Here is a 12,279-nt window from a genome sequence, read left to right as displayed (position 1 = left end):
CTCTTATGTAGATATGTTCCTTTGTACATCCTTTTAAGCTGGAGGAATGCATAAACTCTGAGAGCTAACTCCACTTCTAGAGTTCCCTTCAATGGCTCCCTCAGTGTGACATATGCACACATGAACAGAAGCTCTGTAGTTGGAGAAGGTGCTCTTTATCATTCAAATAGCTGTGGGGTGAATGGCCTGGAAAGGTTCTAAGAAAAACCAGAAGGTGTAAGCATTCAAAAAATCAACATTTCCACATTACAGTTTCTTTTCTAGCTTGCAATGAAAATCTGTTTCCGTGATGACATGAAGCAATTCTAAATGTGTTTTCTAGTAGCTTAGAGACATCTGCTTAAACAACTATTATTTTGAATTCTGTTTTAAAGTTGTTTACTTTAGACATATGAATTTTATAAAAATCTCCTTGAGGGCTTGTATTTTGTTTAATTCCCTGCAGTTTCTCCAGCACTTTGAATAGTGCCTAGCATTCAGTAGGCATCCAATAAATATTTATTGAAGGAATAAGTGAATATAATCAAATCAAGAAAATACTGACAGCACATTTAAAGGGGATTCCTTAGTTGTAACACATGTCATCATTTAAATTTGGCCTAAAATTATAATATTTGACAGAATATTCAAATATTAACTTTCTTATATAATATTTGAGCTAGTTTTAAGTTAAAAGTATAACAATCCATTGAATTATACACTGTCCTACAAAAGAATGAGTCATTTAGATGTATTTGTTAATTAGTAAACTAATTCATTCAACAAATATTTATTAAATATCTACAAAGCACAAACATTAATGTTAACTACCCCAGATACAATGATAATTTCTATTCTCAAACCATTTGGAATCTAGTGGGAGAGATGGACACACAAAGAGATAAGAATAACAAATAAACTAAAAATAACAATAAAAATACATTTAAAATATTATACAGATAGAGAAGAGGGGAGCCTAGATCTTGAATGAAATCATAAAGAATGAGTAGGAATTTTCTAGACAGAAATGTAGGTTATGAGGGCATTCCAGGCAACATGACCAGCATGAAAACAGGTTTGGAATAAACCACGTTATATTCTCAGGGAGACTTCAAGCATTTGGAGCTCATAGGCAGGAGAGGTAGCCAAAAAAACACAAAACATGGAGGCCCCAGTTATCACACCAAGAATCTAGAGTTTCACCCTCTGTATAGCGATAAATTAACAAATTACTTTAAGCATATTGGTGATACAGTCATCTGCATTTAGAGAGATCACTTTGGTGTTAAGGTTGTATTTTAGGAGACAAGCCAGGAGACTGTAAATTCAGTTAGGCAATGGCCCAAGTAACAGGCCCAAGGAAGAGATGATGAAAGTTTGGGTTATGGAGTAAATAAGGATAAAAAAAAAGTTAGAAATATTTAGGAGACAAAATGTGTAGAACTCTGTGATTAGCAGAATGTGTAGGTAAGGATGAAGGAGTAATCAAAGGAAGCTCCTAGGTTTTGAGTTTATGTGAATGGGTCCATCATCTGAAATACAGAACATTAGGACAAGAGCTCATTCCAGGGGAAATCTGAAATGTCTATAGATTATTTATTTGGAGAAACTAGTTGAAAAGTTGGTCTAGAGGCCAGGAGACAAGACTAGTTTAGAGATATAAAATTAGACCTCAGCCTATCAGGACACAAATGGTAAATAAATGAAGCAGGAGAAGAGGTCTTCCAAAGAAAAGATACAGTGGGAAGTGCAAAGGGTCTAGGTTGCATCTCTGGGAACCCCAATGTTAGGGGAGCAGGCAAAGAAGATGAGCTCCCAAAGGAGACAGAGCAGAAAGAGCCAGAGATGCAATGAAAACTGGCAGAGTGTGGTGTCACCAGAGGAATGGAAAACTTCAAGAAGAAATGAAGGTAAGTTCAAATGCAGCTGAGATTTAATGAATTAGAGACAGCAAAGTAAAGATTAGGTTCAATAGCCCAAGGCTGTTGATGACCTTGGTTAGAAGAGTTCTAGCACAGAAACCAAGAAACAGTATAGCTCTGTAGAAAGTCGGATGGAATTGGATTTGAATCCCACCTTGCCTACTTAATGAGCTTGATTATTACCTCTCTGGACTTCAGTTTCCTCTTTGGTAAAATCTCCCTTCCTGTGAGTGTTTGTAAAAATTAGAAATGATAGGTGAGAACTGTTACATACTAGAGGAAAGCAGAAGCAAGTGGAAGGGGCTGGGAAGGTGAGAAGTGGAAGCACAGGCTCGTGCCTAGACTGGATTTCAGCCCTTCATTACTCCCGCAACACCATGTCCTATAAGAGCCTCAACCTACAACACTGTCTATGTGAACATGGGGTGGGGACTTGAGGAAGACAAGAAACGGACTGACAAGTGGGGCATCACATGGAGCTTGATGGCACAATGTGTAGACATACCAGTCTAGATGGCTGTTGGTTTCTGCCCCAGGAGCATGCAGATCTCTGGGGCTGGAAAGAAAAGGTGGCTTTTAGTCTTGATCTTGGGCTGGAGTTCTGAGGATCAAATGCAATGGAAGAATAAGGGGGCCATTAATGGTGCTGATGAGGAGCAGCTGACACAGCTAGAGCACGGATATGGAAGGAAGATAGGGCCTGATAACTAGCAGGCAAATGAAAATTCTAGGTCAGTGGATCTCAATCCAGGGCAATTCTCACCCCTCCCTACTCCTTAGGGATATCTGGCAATGTCTCGAGTCATTTCTGTTTGTAACAAACCAGAGGGAGGAGGTGTTACTGTCTTCTAGTAGGTAGAAGCCAGAGATGTTATTAAATACCCTACAAAGCACAGGACAAAGAATTATCTGGCCCCAAATGCCAATGGTGCCACAACTGAGAAACCCCGATCAAGGGATTGTACATTCCCCGCTGAAAAAAGCAAACCCCCTCACTCAGATTAAAAAAAAAAAAAAAAAAACCCTTATAGGGAAATCTATTGACTCATTAATATTTTTATTCCCTATGGCATCTAGAAAAACGTTTCTCTCATAGCAGTAATAAAATGATAGAACAATAATGCTAGTAATAATAGCCAGCAATAATCGTAGAATACAATACTATGTATTAATCACAGTGCCATGTTTTATAGGGATTGTTTTACTTCCTTATAAATACTACAATCCAAGGCCAGAGGTAAACCTGGGGACCTTGAGCCAGCTTTTCTCAACTAGCTGTGTAGTCTCCCCTGAAAGAAGATCTGGCTCCTCTTCTACTCATAATTCATAATGCTGATAGCTATAAAATGTCAATGCTAAATACTACCATTTATTAACACCTTTTTGTGCATCAGGTGAGCACTTTAATTTGTTTAATCTTCACAATACTCCATAAAATTATTCTCATGTTCAATTTATACTTGAGAAAACTGAGGCTTAATGAAGTTAAATTGTTCAATGTCCTTTCTACATAGAATACAAAGCAGCAAGCACTGGATTCTAACTCAGGACTGTTTCCTAACCTTACACTCTGCATGTTTCCAAATAAAATTACAGTCATTCTGGACACTTAAACATTTTTTAATCTAGATAATATTTCTTTACAAATAGATATGTTATGGGCTATTTTTTTAAGGAGTTTTCTTTCTTGCCCTTTCCATTTAAGGGACTATGTGCCTACATATATTTGCTACTTTTAGCACCTGGATCAGCTTCTGATAGTAACTTGGGTTTATTCAGTGACAACCATTAAATATTTATTGATTGTCTCATATATGCAGACACTATTCTAGACACATCAGATACCATTATGACCTGGATAAGCAGTGTCCCTTTGTTCAAGAACCTTGGATTTGGTGGGGGTGATGGGTAAAAAACATGTAAAGAAACATAAAAAATAAATCAGGAACTAAGTGCAAAGAAGGAAACAATGAAAAACATAGACCATATGCTAGTGGCACTAAAGTAGCCAGGGAAGTACTTCTGGGTTGGTAACAACGACATGGTGAGTAAACCGCTGAGAAGAACATGACCACGTGAAAATCTAGGGGTGGAAGGTGGGAGTAAATGATTCAAATAGAAGGAAAAAACCAGCACCAAGATCTGAAACCAAAAACAATCTTCTTGGGTTTGGAGGTGAGCCTTTGCTGAGCCTGCAAGTTTGGGAACAAGAGAGAGGCCAGTGAGATTGAGGGAGATGAAGCCAGGCAGAATTCATGTCCTGCAGGTCTCATTGGCCAGGGGGACACTCTCAGTTAATGTCTCCATTAAGCGTAACCTTTATCAAAGACTTTTAAAAATAGAAAGTGTAATGTTTTTAAAGCAGAAATTTAATTAAAGCACATTTAACTTTTTTTTTGATAATTTTGATAGACAACGTGGCCAGTGGATGTGAAGCACTTTAGGAGTCCATAGGTAATTTCAGTTCTAGTCCTACCAGAAATGGGACAGAATCAATCAAAAGTGAATTTTATCTGAAAATAAAATGGATGAAAAGACTCTCTAGTCCATCCCCCCTCATAATGGCTGTTAATGGTCTTACAACCACCTTCGTATATATATGTGCTTAGTTGCTTAGTCATGTCCGACTCTTTGCGATCCCATGGACTGTAGCCTACCAGGATCTTCTTTCCATGGGGATTCTCCAGGCAAGAATACTAGAGTGGGTTGCCATTTCCTCCTTCATCACATATATATAATATATTGCAAAAATGAAACATTCATTAGGATCCTAATATTCTGTTAAAGAATATTTGGGCATATTAATTCCTTCTATCTTTTATCAGAGCACTTAGATGGAATGTTGCAATTTATTCATTCTCAGAAGTAACAAATAGTTCTTGATTTCTTTCCATCTACTTGATTTTTTCCCATGTACTTTCATGTTCTGTGTCTTCACATATATTCACCCTGTGTTTGAATATCCAAAATTTTATGCAATGGAGGATCCAAGAGGTTAAGTAGGATCACCTAGATCACACAGCTAGAAAGTGGTAGCACAGTGACTTAATATTGTCTCTTTCAGATCCAAGGGGTACCTGTATATAACTGTATTTTAATACAATTGGTTTCCATGAAATACGTTTTCTATTTTATGCATTGAAAAATATTTTGAAAAGAAATTCATACATGGTACACCAAACCGTCAAAGAGTCAGCAGCACATAAAAAGTAAAAGCTTCTGCTCAAGACCCTGCATTATGTTCTGGAAATACAAAAGAGATAGTGAATAGGTCTCCATGGGGAAGGTCAGCAGAAAAGCTTCATGGAAATGATGACACTGAAGTTTGAAGAACCATGGAGCAAATGGAGGGCAGAGCGAACAGCAAGTGCATATTCAGGGAATGGTTTACGTGGCTCCCAGAGCTGGATCATGGGGTGGGCAGGAGGGATTGGCAGTGGTTAATGGAGAGGACTTCAGCTCCAGATCATGGTTGACTTTATACATCATATTTAATATGTTGGGCATTATCATGGGGCAGATGGAGAACTATCAAGGATTTTTAAGTAGGAGAATCATGGTTTTGAGATAATGTTTAATATCTTAATACAGAAACAAAGCTCTCTTCCTATAAGCTCATACAAAGATATGGGCACACAAATATGGAAATATCATCTGAAGCCCACCCTCACCTGACCTCTAGTCCCTCTTAACCCTAATCAGCGTTCTGCTTACCTTGATCCTGTGTACTAGAGGAGCAAACAGAAACACAAAGAGCTCCACAGTAGCCATGGAGTTCTGGAAAATCTTCCTTCGGTTATTTTCTTCCTCATCATGGGCGGCGCTTTGGCAAGGTTGCCCTGGAGAACCCTGGTTTTCAACCTGGTGGACGAAAGCACTGCTGCTGCCACCCCAGCTGGAACCTCGGTCTGTGCCCCCAAAACGCTCGCTGTTGCAGTCCTGTGGGGCCTCCAGGAGCATCCAGTGCAGGGTATGGAGGAGCTTTGTCTCAGCAACACCCAGTTTATCCTGGTGTCCTGCATAGCACAACCACACAGTCAGGTTAAGGCAGACTCTGTGACCAGGACAATGATGTCAGCCTTGCATCTGGGAAGAACATCCTTGCGTTAAGGTTCTGTGGCTTGATTTTCTGGAAGACACTAGCATTTCTCTGCACCACTTACAGCCACTGTTAGAAGGGTCCATTCTTGTTTTGGGACTTTCTAACTGGCTGCAATCTTTGCAGAACAATATGTTGCCACAGGGAAAGAAACTGCATGCATCACATCTATTCAGCCAGATACCCATATATATTTCCAAATAAAGAGCACAATGGTTAAGAATATTGGTTCTGAAGATAGCTACTCCATTTTGCATGCATGTGTGCTCATTACTCCCAATCTAGGGATCAAACCCATGTCTTCTGAGTCTCCTGCATTGCAGGTAGAGTCTATCCACTGAGCCACCTGGGAAGACCTGGTGTGATTAGCAAAGGCCCCTTTATAAAGGTAACATTTGAGTAAAGATCCACATAAGGGTAAGGAACCAGATGGAGAAGAGCTTGGGATAGATGGCTAGGACATAATGCTATGTGGGAAAAGCAATCTGCAAAATAATATAAGAAAAATAACACATATGTGCAGGCATGCACACATACACATAGCACTACAAAGTTGGGAAAAGAGCTGGAGGGGAGCATGCCAAACACATGAAGGTGATTGCTTTAGACACTGGGAGGACTAAAGGACAACTCTGGTTAGAACTCATCTTGAATAGGGGAGAGTCCTTAGTTTCTCTATAACATTCTAATGTTCAAAAGGAAGACATATTCACAGTTTACTTGTAAAATGAAAAAATTTTAAAAAGAGAGCTGGTTCCCTCATTGGCAAAATGGAGAAAACAGTGATATGAAACTAAGGGAGATTTTGTGAGAATTAATTGAGACTGTGTGTCAAGTGCTTGGGAAAGCAGTAATACAGGTTGCTATTGTGGGTGTTATTATGAGTGTTACCATGAATGAGGACAGTGGTGTGTTAGGAAGAAGAAATGCAGGTGCACCAACCTAGCTTGTTTCTGTTTGACAGCAGGGTTGCAGTGCAGTGGAGGACATGAGGCAAAGCAGCTTGTACCAGTTCCCATCTGGAGATGCTCTGAATGGCTTCAGAGAGGGCTGGAGAGAGGCCATGCAGCTTGTTTTCTACTAACACTCGTTCAAAGGACTATAGACACCAAAAAAAAATTAAAATAAGAAATTAGAGATTCTGATGGGTGGAAAAATAGACAAGGTATTGTATATCCTAAAAAGATGCACACCACTAGTCGAAATTCTTCAGAGAACACTCACATTGCATTTCATTGTACATGTTGACATGAAATGAGTCAACGATAATTTCCTATTGTCTACCCATTTTCAAACAGGCTTCCCAGTTGGCCTGCATGCTAAGTCGCTTCAGTCATGTCCGACTCTTTGCGATCCTATGGACTATAGCCCACCAGGCTCCTCAGTCCGTGGGATTCTCCAGGCAAGAATACAGGAGTGGGGTGCTACTTCCTACTCCAGGGGATCTTCCCAACCCAGGGATGGAACCCGCTTCTCTTTCATCTCCTGCACTGGTAAGCAGACTCTTTTACCACTAGCGCCACCTGGCCCCAAGTAGCGCTAGTGGTAAAGAGCTCGCCTGCCAATGCAGGAGTCAAGAGATAGAGGTTTGATCCCTGGATCAATAATATCCCCTGGAGAAGAAAATGAAAACTCACCTCTATATTCTTGCCTGGAAAAATTCCCATGGACAGAGGAGACTTGTGGGCTCCATGGGGTCGCAAAGAATTGGACATGACAGAGCACACCCATTTTTAAGTTTTTGATCCAAAGTATATTGCTTGAATTATTAAATGATTTTTATTTCCACCAAAATAAGCTCCCAAAATGAGTACAACACATTTAACTATATGAAGTATTTAGAAGTAGTATTTTATAAAATGCTGTTGGATCATCTAAAGGAGCTATCCTTGCTGCAGACCAAGGTGAGATGTCTTTTGTATAAGTATCTGGAGGGACAGAATTTTTATGAATGTGCAACAAATGTTAAATAAGATAGACCTCTTAGAAGAGATCTGATTTTGGGGGTCCCTGAATTATTCCATGTGCCTAGCAATGACCTGGCATAGGGACACCCCTATTCAATATACCTATTGAATAAAGAGAGACAAGGAAGAAGAGAATAAGGGAGGGAGAGAGGAAGAAAATAAGCCATTTTTTGGCTTTGTTGGTTTATTAACTTCTGTCCTGGCCAAGGATGCAGTACTTTCAGCAAGCGAAGCACCTACCCCTCCCCCCAGAACAAGTTTGACCTATTGAGTTGGTTTTTTCTTTTTGAAGGTGGAGGAAGTTATTACTGTAGGGTGTTGGAGAAAGTGTAGTTACTAAATATTAGAATAAATTTAATAAACACTTGACTTGTATGAACAGAACCTGATTGCTACTTGATGTCCCAAATGGTCTAGAGAATTGTGTTCTCCATGATCATAATACCAGTCCCAACTGCTCAAGCTGTATTATTGGAATTATTAGGATATATAAGAAAAAATATGACTTAATACAGAGATTCTCCAAAGAAAGCTATTTACATTTGACTCAAGAAAAAAAATAAATTCACTTTCATAATGAAAGGCATGCTAGGGTTTGGTAAGGAGTTCGATCAGAGATGTAGTCTCTGGGGTTTTCTTAAAGAAACTAGATAAAGGCAGATCCAAACACTTTAAAATTTCTCAGCCCTTAGTTCCTAACTATTCATTGAGTAAAGGGTGTATATGTTAGACATTGAAAGATTATAAAGAATTTATACAGTCTGGATGAATGCACTTTTAGAGGATGAGTTATATATCTTATAACCTCAAGAAGCTTTAGATACTTACTGTCATTTTCTTCTTAAATGTTACTAACTTTTTGTCATTTTAAACCAGGGAAATTGTTTTCTATACTTATATCACCATCTATCTGCAGCTATGAATGTGACTCAGTTACTTGATATTATGTGACTACATTAAAATGTCAGACATATCTTTGCCAAGAAGAGAGAAAAGTCAGGGTTATTTTAAGCTAGCATAACTGTAAGCTTGGTTTGAGGAAGACTCAGAGATTTCAAGTGTCAAATTACTTTAACCTGAGCTTAGTAGAATAAATTCCATTAAAAAGTTAGATATAAAAAATATATGTGACAATTTGAAGATCAGGAAATGCAACAAAATAAATTCCTATTTGAGTGTGTTTTGTGCATATATGTGTGTGTAAGTGGGGTGTTTAATTTTCCAGTTGGCTTCTGTAATAGTTTGTGGCCCTAACACATTTCAGAGCTCCTTACTAGAAGGTCATTTATTCTCTGTCTGGTCATTTGCAAATATCATGGCAATACCCAAATGAGTAGGTTTCTACTTTTAGGCTATAATATATACAATGTGGGGCTTCCCTGGTAGCCCAGATGGTAAAGAATCTTCCTGGAATGCAGGAGACCCCAGTTCAGCTCCTGGAGAAAGGATAGGCTGCTGCTGCTGCTAAGTCGCTTCAGTCGTGTCCGACTCTGTGCAACCCCATGGACTGCAGCCTACCAGGCTTCTCCGTCCATGGGATTCTCCAGGCAAGAACACTGGAGTGGGTTACCATTTCCTTCTCCAATGCATGAAAGTGGAAAGTGAAAATGAAATCGCTCAGTCATGTCTGACTCTTAGCAACCCCATGGACTGCAGCCTACCAGGCTCCTCCATCCATGGGATTTTCTGGGCAACAGTACTGGAGTGGGGTGCCATTGCCTTCTCCCAAGGATAGGCTACCCATTCCATTATTCTTCCCTGTAGGATTCCATGGACAGAGGAACCTGGCAGGCTACACTACATGGAGTTGCAAAGAGTCAGACATGACTGAGTGACTTTCACTTTCATATACAATGCAATGACCTTTATGTGAGCTCCAATTTTTAATAAAGTCTGTAAAAAACCCACTTTAATTTTGCTTCACAGTTTTTCATCTTGTCTTCAGTTTGTAAAAAGACGGTTTTTAAGTCATGAGATTCCTTTAGAATCTCAGGACAAGTGCACTCTGTTTTGCATAAATATTAATAGCATTATTATAATTATTTCATATCATCCACTTTGGAGTTGCACAAAAAATGGAAGACATAAAAGTTCAATATTGCATATTACTTTGAGTAGTTCATAGGCTTGCATTTTATGAGCTTCCACTACATAAAATAATGTCTTGATTTGATAACATTTCTCAATTTTGTTGATTAAGGATTTGACTGTTTTACTTGCCCTCTGTCTCCTGATTCTCTGTTATTTCCCCACTCTCTCTTCTGCTTTACTCCTCCCCACTTAGGGCCTTCAGACTCATTTTCCCTCTGCTCTTCTCTCAGCTATTCCTCAGCACCTTCCTTCAAATCTTTGTCCAAGAATCACATAAGGAGGCAAACCTTGTCTATCCACTGTTTCTTACATGAAAACTTCACCCTAGTGCTCTATAATTTCCTTTCTTGCTTAAATTTTCTCCATAGTATATAGCACTATTTGGCTGGCTATCTATTTTATTTATTTATGAGGGTCCCATCCCCCTCCCAGTAGAATACAAACCCTTTATTTGTTTTGATGATTGCTCCATCTCGTCATCTAGAACTGTGTCTGGCACATAGTAGGTACTCAGTAATGTTCATTGAGTGAATTAACATGTATAGTCAGTACATTTAACATCATTCTTTCAAATTACCACATGATATATGGAAATACTCATTAAATGATGAATATCACATACCACACAAGAGGCTTCATACTGCTTTCCCAGTTTAGGCCTCAAAAATGCACTGAAAAATTAAGAGAGATAATTGTTATAAACACAGGCAAAATTATTATTAGAGCATCTTTATGACATTTTTCAATGGATAAGACGTGCAAAAGTCAAATTTCATGCCTCCCTATGCCTTGTTAATGAGCAGGTGTTAAACAGCTGACATTTGCTTTTTTATGTGCAATTACATATATGAAAAAGGTGTGAATTTCTACATTTTCTGTATCAACTCTTATTCTGAAGACTTTTTATCTAATTGGATTCTAAATTGTCAGTGGTCAGAAGTATTGCATTACTCATGTGTACAGTCTTACTCAAAACTGAAAAATGAACCCAGCTTGTGGATTATGATTTTCAGAATCTAATTTCTTATCTGATAAATCTCTAACAATAATAATAATGGAAACCTTGTTTCCTGTTTATTGGAATAGGTTTCAGGTTTTGTTTTTTTTTTTTTTCTGGAAAAAGCAAATTCTTATAAAAAATGAGTCTTCTCAGAGGCTTTAACCAGGAAGATTACACTGGCTGGATCCGAGCAAAAATGGTTAACAAGTGGGCATAGCAGATATTCGACAAACAGGAGCTGGAAAAACAACAGGTCAACGGGCTGGAATTACAGCAGGAGACGGAGGGGGAATTGGACACAGGAGCACAACCAGTCGTAATTATCTCCCCTAATTCCCCGCCCCCTCCTCCTAGGCTCTCTGCCCTCTCACCCCCTAAATAACGTATATTGCCAATCTGCTTGTCGTCAAACTTCACTGAAATATTTTTTTGAATGCGTGTTTTTAAGCGGGTTTGGAGAGCTTGCTTTCCAGCCTCAGAGACGGAGCTGCAAGCTGTGGCGCGGCCTCAGCAGCAGCGACCACAACCCAGGCGGCCCCAGGAGCGCCCCCAGCCCTGGGCACCCGCGGTGCGCCCTCTGCGCCCCTCACCTGGTTTGCCGCCACAGGAAGGTTTGGATGGGCAAGGGGATACCACGGCCGCTGTCTTGCTCCTGGCCCTCGGAGCTCTTCCTCTTCACCATGATGGTGGCTCCTGGGAGTCCTACTGCAGGACTCAGCGCTGGCTCCTCGCTAGCCGCTGCCCCCGCCTCTTCCTCCCTCTGCTCTCCCCAACTCTCATCCCCTCCTTCCCCTAGGCAGAGCTGACTCTCTCCGCCCTGATCCCCCGTACCTCTCCCCTTCCCCCGCCCCTCCTCGAGCGTGGAACATGGCTGCAGGAGGAGGGGAGGGCTGGAGGAGCCGCGGAGCGAGAAGGGGGGCGCTCGGAGGAGCAGTCCGCCTCGCCGCCCCCGCGCCCGCTCCTTGCTTTCAGCACCTCCCACTGTGGACAGCGGCCCGCGCCAGACGCACGGGCGGGAGACCAGCGCAGGGGTCAGGTTGAGCAGATTTGGGATGGCCGAAAGGGTCCAAACTCCGCATCGCACGCAGGTCCCCTACGTAGCCTCTTTAGCTCCCAGATTTCGGCTTCCTCCCTTCGGAACTGCACCCTAGGAGTGTCCCCTGTCCTGCTTCCCAACCTTGGCATCTGAAGAACTGTCAAGGTCTAGGGAGGAGGAGCTTT

At 40.6% G+C, this 12,279-nt stretch overlaps 1 protein-coding gene across 7 annotated transcripts in view; it reads right to left on the bottom strand.

Annotated features, from left to right (window-relative positions):
• Window positions 1–12,035, bottom strand: part of UNC80 (unc-80 homolog, NALCN channel complex subunit) — a 228,877-nt gene extending 216,842 nt beyond the window's left edge. For 4 of the 7 annotated variants that reach the window (XM_044937753.2, XM_044937750.2, XM_006073171.4 and 1 more), the window contains exons 1-4: window positions 11,649–12,034; window positions 10,681–10,729; window positions 6,943–7,099; window positions 5,616–5,917 (exon numbers count right to left, since the gene is read on the bottom strand). In XM_044937753.2, the coding sequence (XP_044793688.1) occupies window positions 5,616–5,917; window positions 6,943–7,099; window positions 10,681–10,729; window positions 11,649–11,740 (600 nt within the window). In that variant the 5' untranslated portion in view covers window positions 11,741–12,034. Of the gene's footprint in view, window positions 1–5,615; window positions 5,918–6,942; window positions 7,100–10,680; window positions 10,730–11,648 lie in introns of all 7 variants that reach the window. The other 3 variants (XM_044937754.2, XM_044937755.2, XM_044937752.2) reach the window with 2 other exon arrangements.
• Between the last annotated feature and the right edge of the window lie 244 nt (window positions 12,036–12,279).

This window comes from Bubalus bubalis, chromosome 2 (assembly GCF_019923935.1).
Source record: "Bubalus bubalis isolate 160015118507 breed Murrah chromosome 2, NDDB_SH_1, whole genome shotgun sequence".
NCBI lineage: Eukaryota > Metazoa > Chordata > Mammalia > Artiodactyla > Bovidae > Bubalus > Bubalus bubalis.
This window is presented reverse-complemented; position numbering and strand designations above follow the sequence as displayed.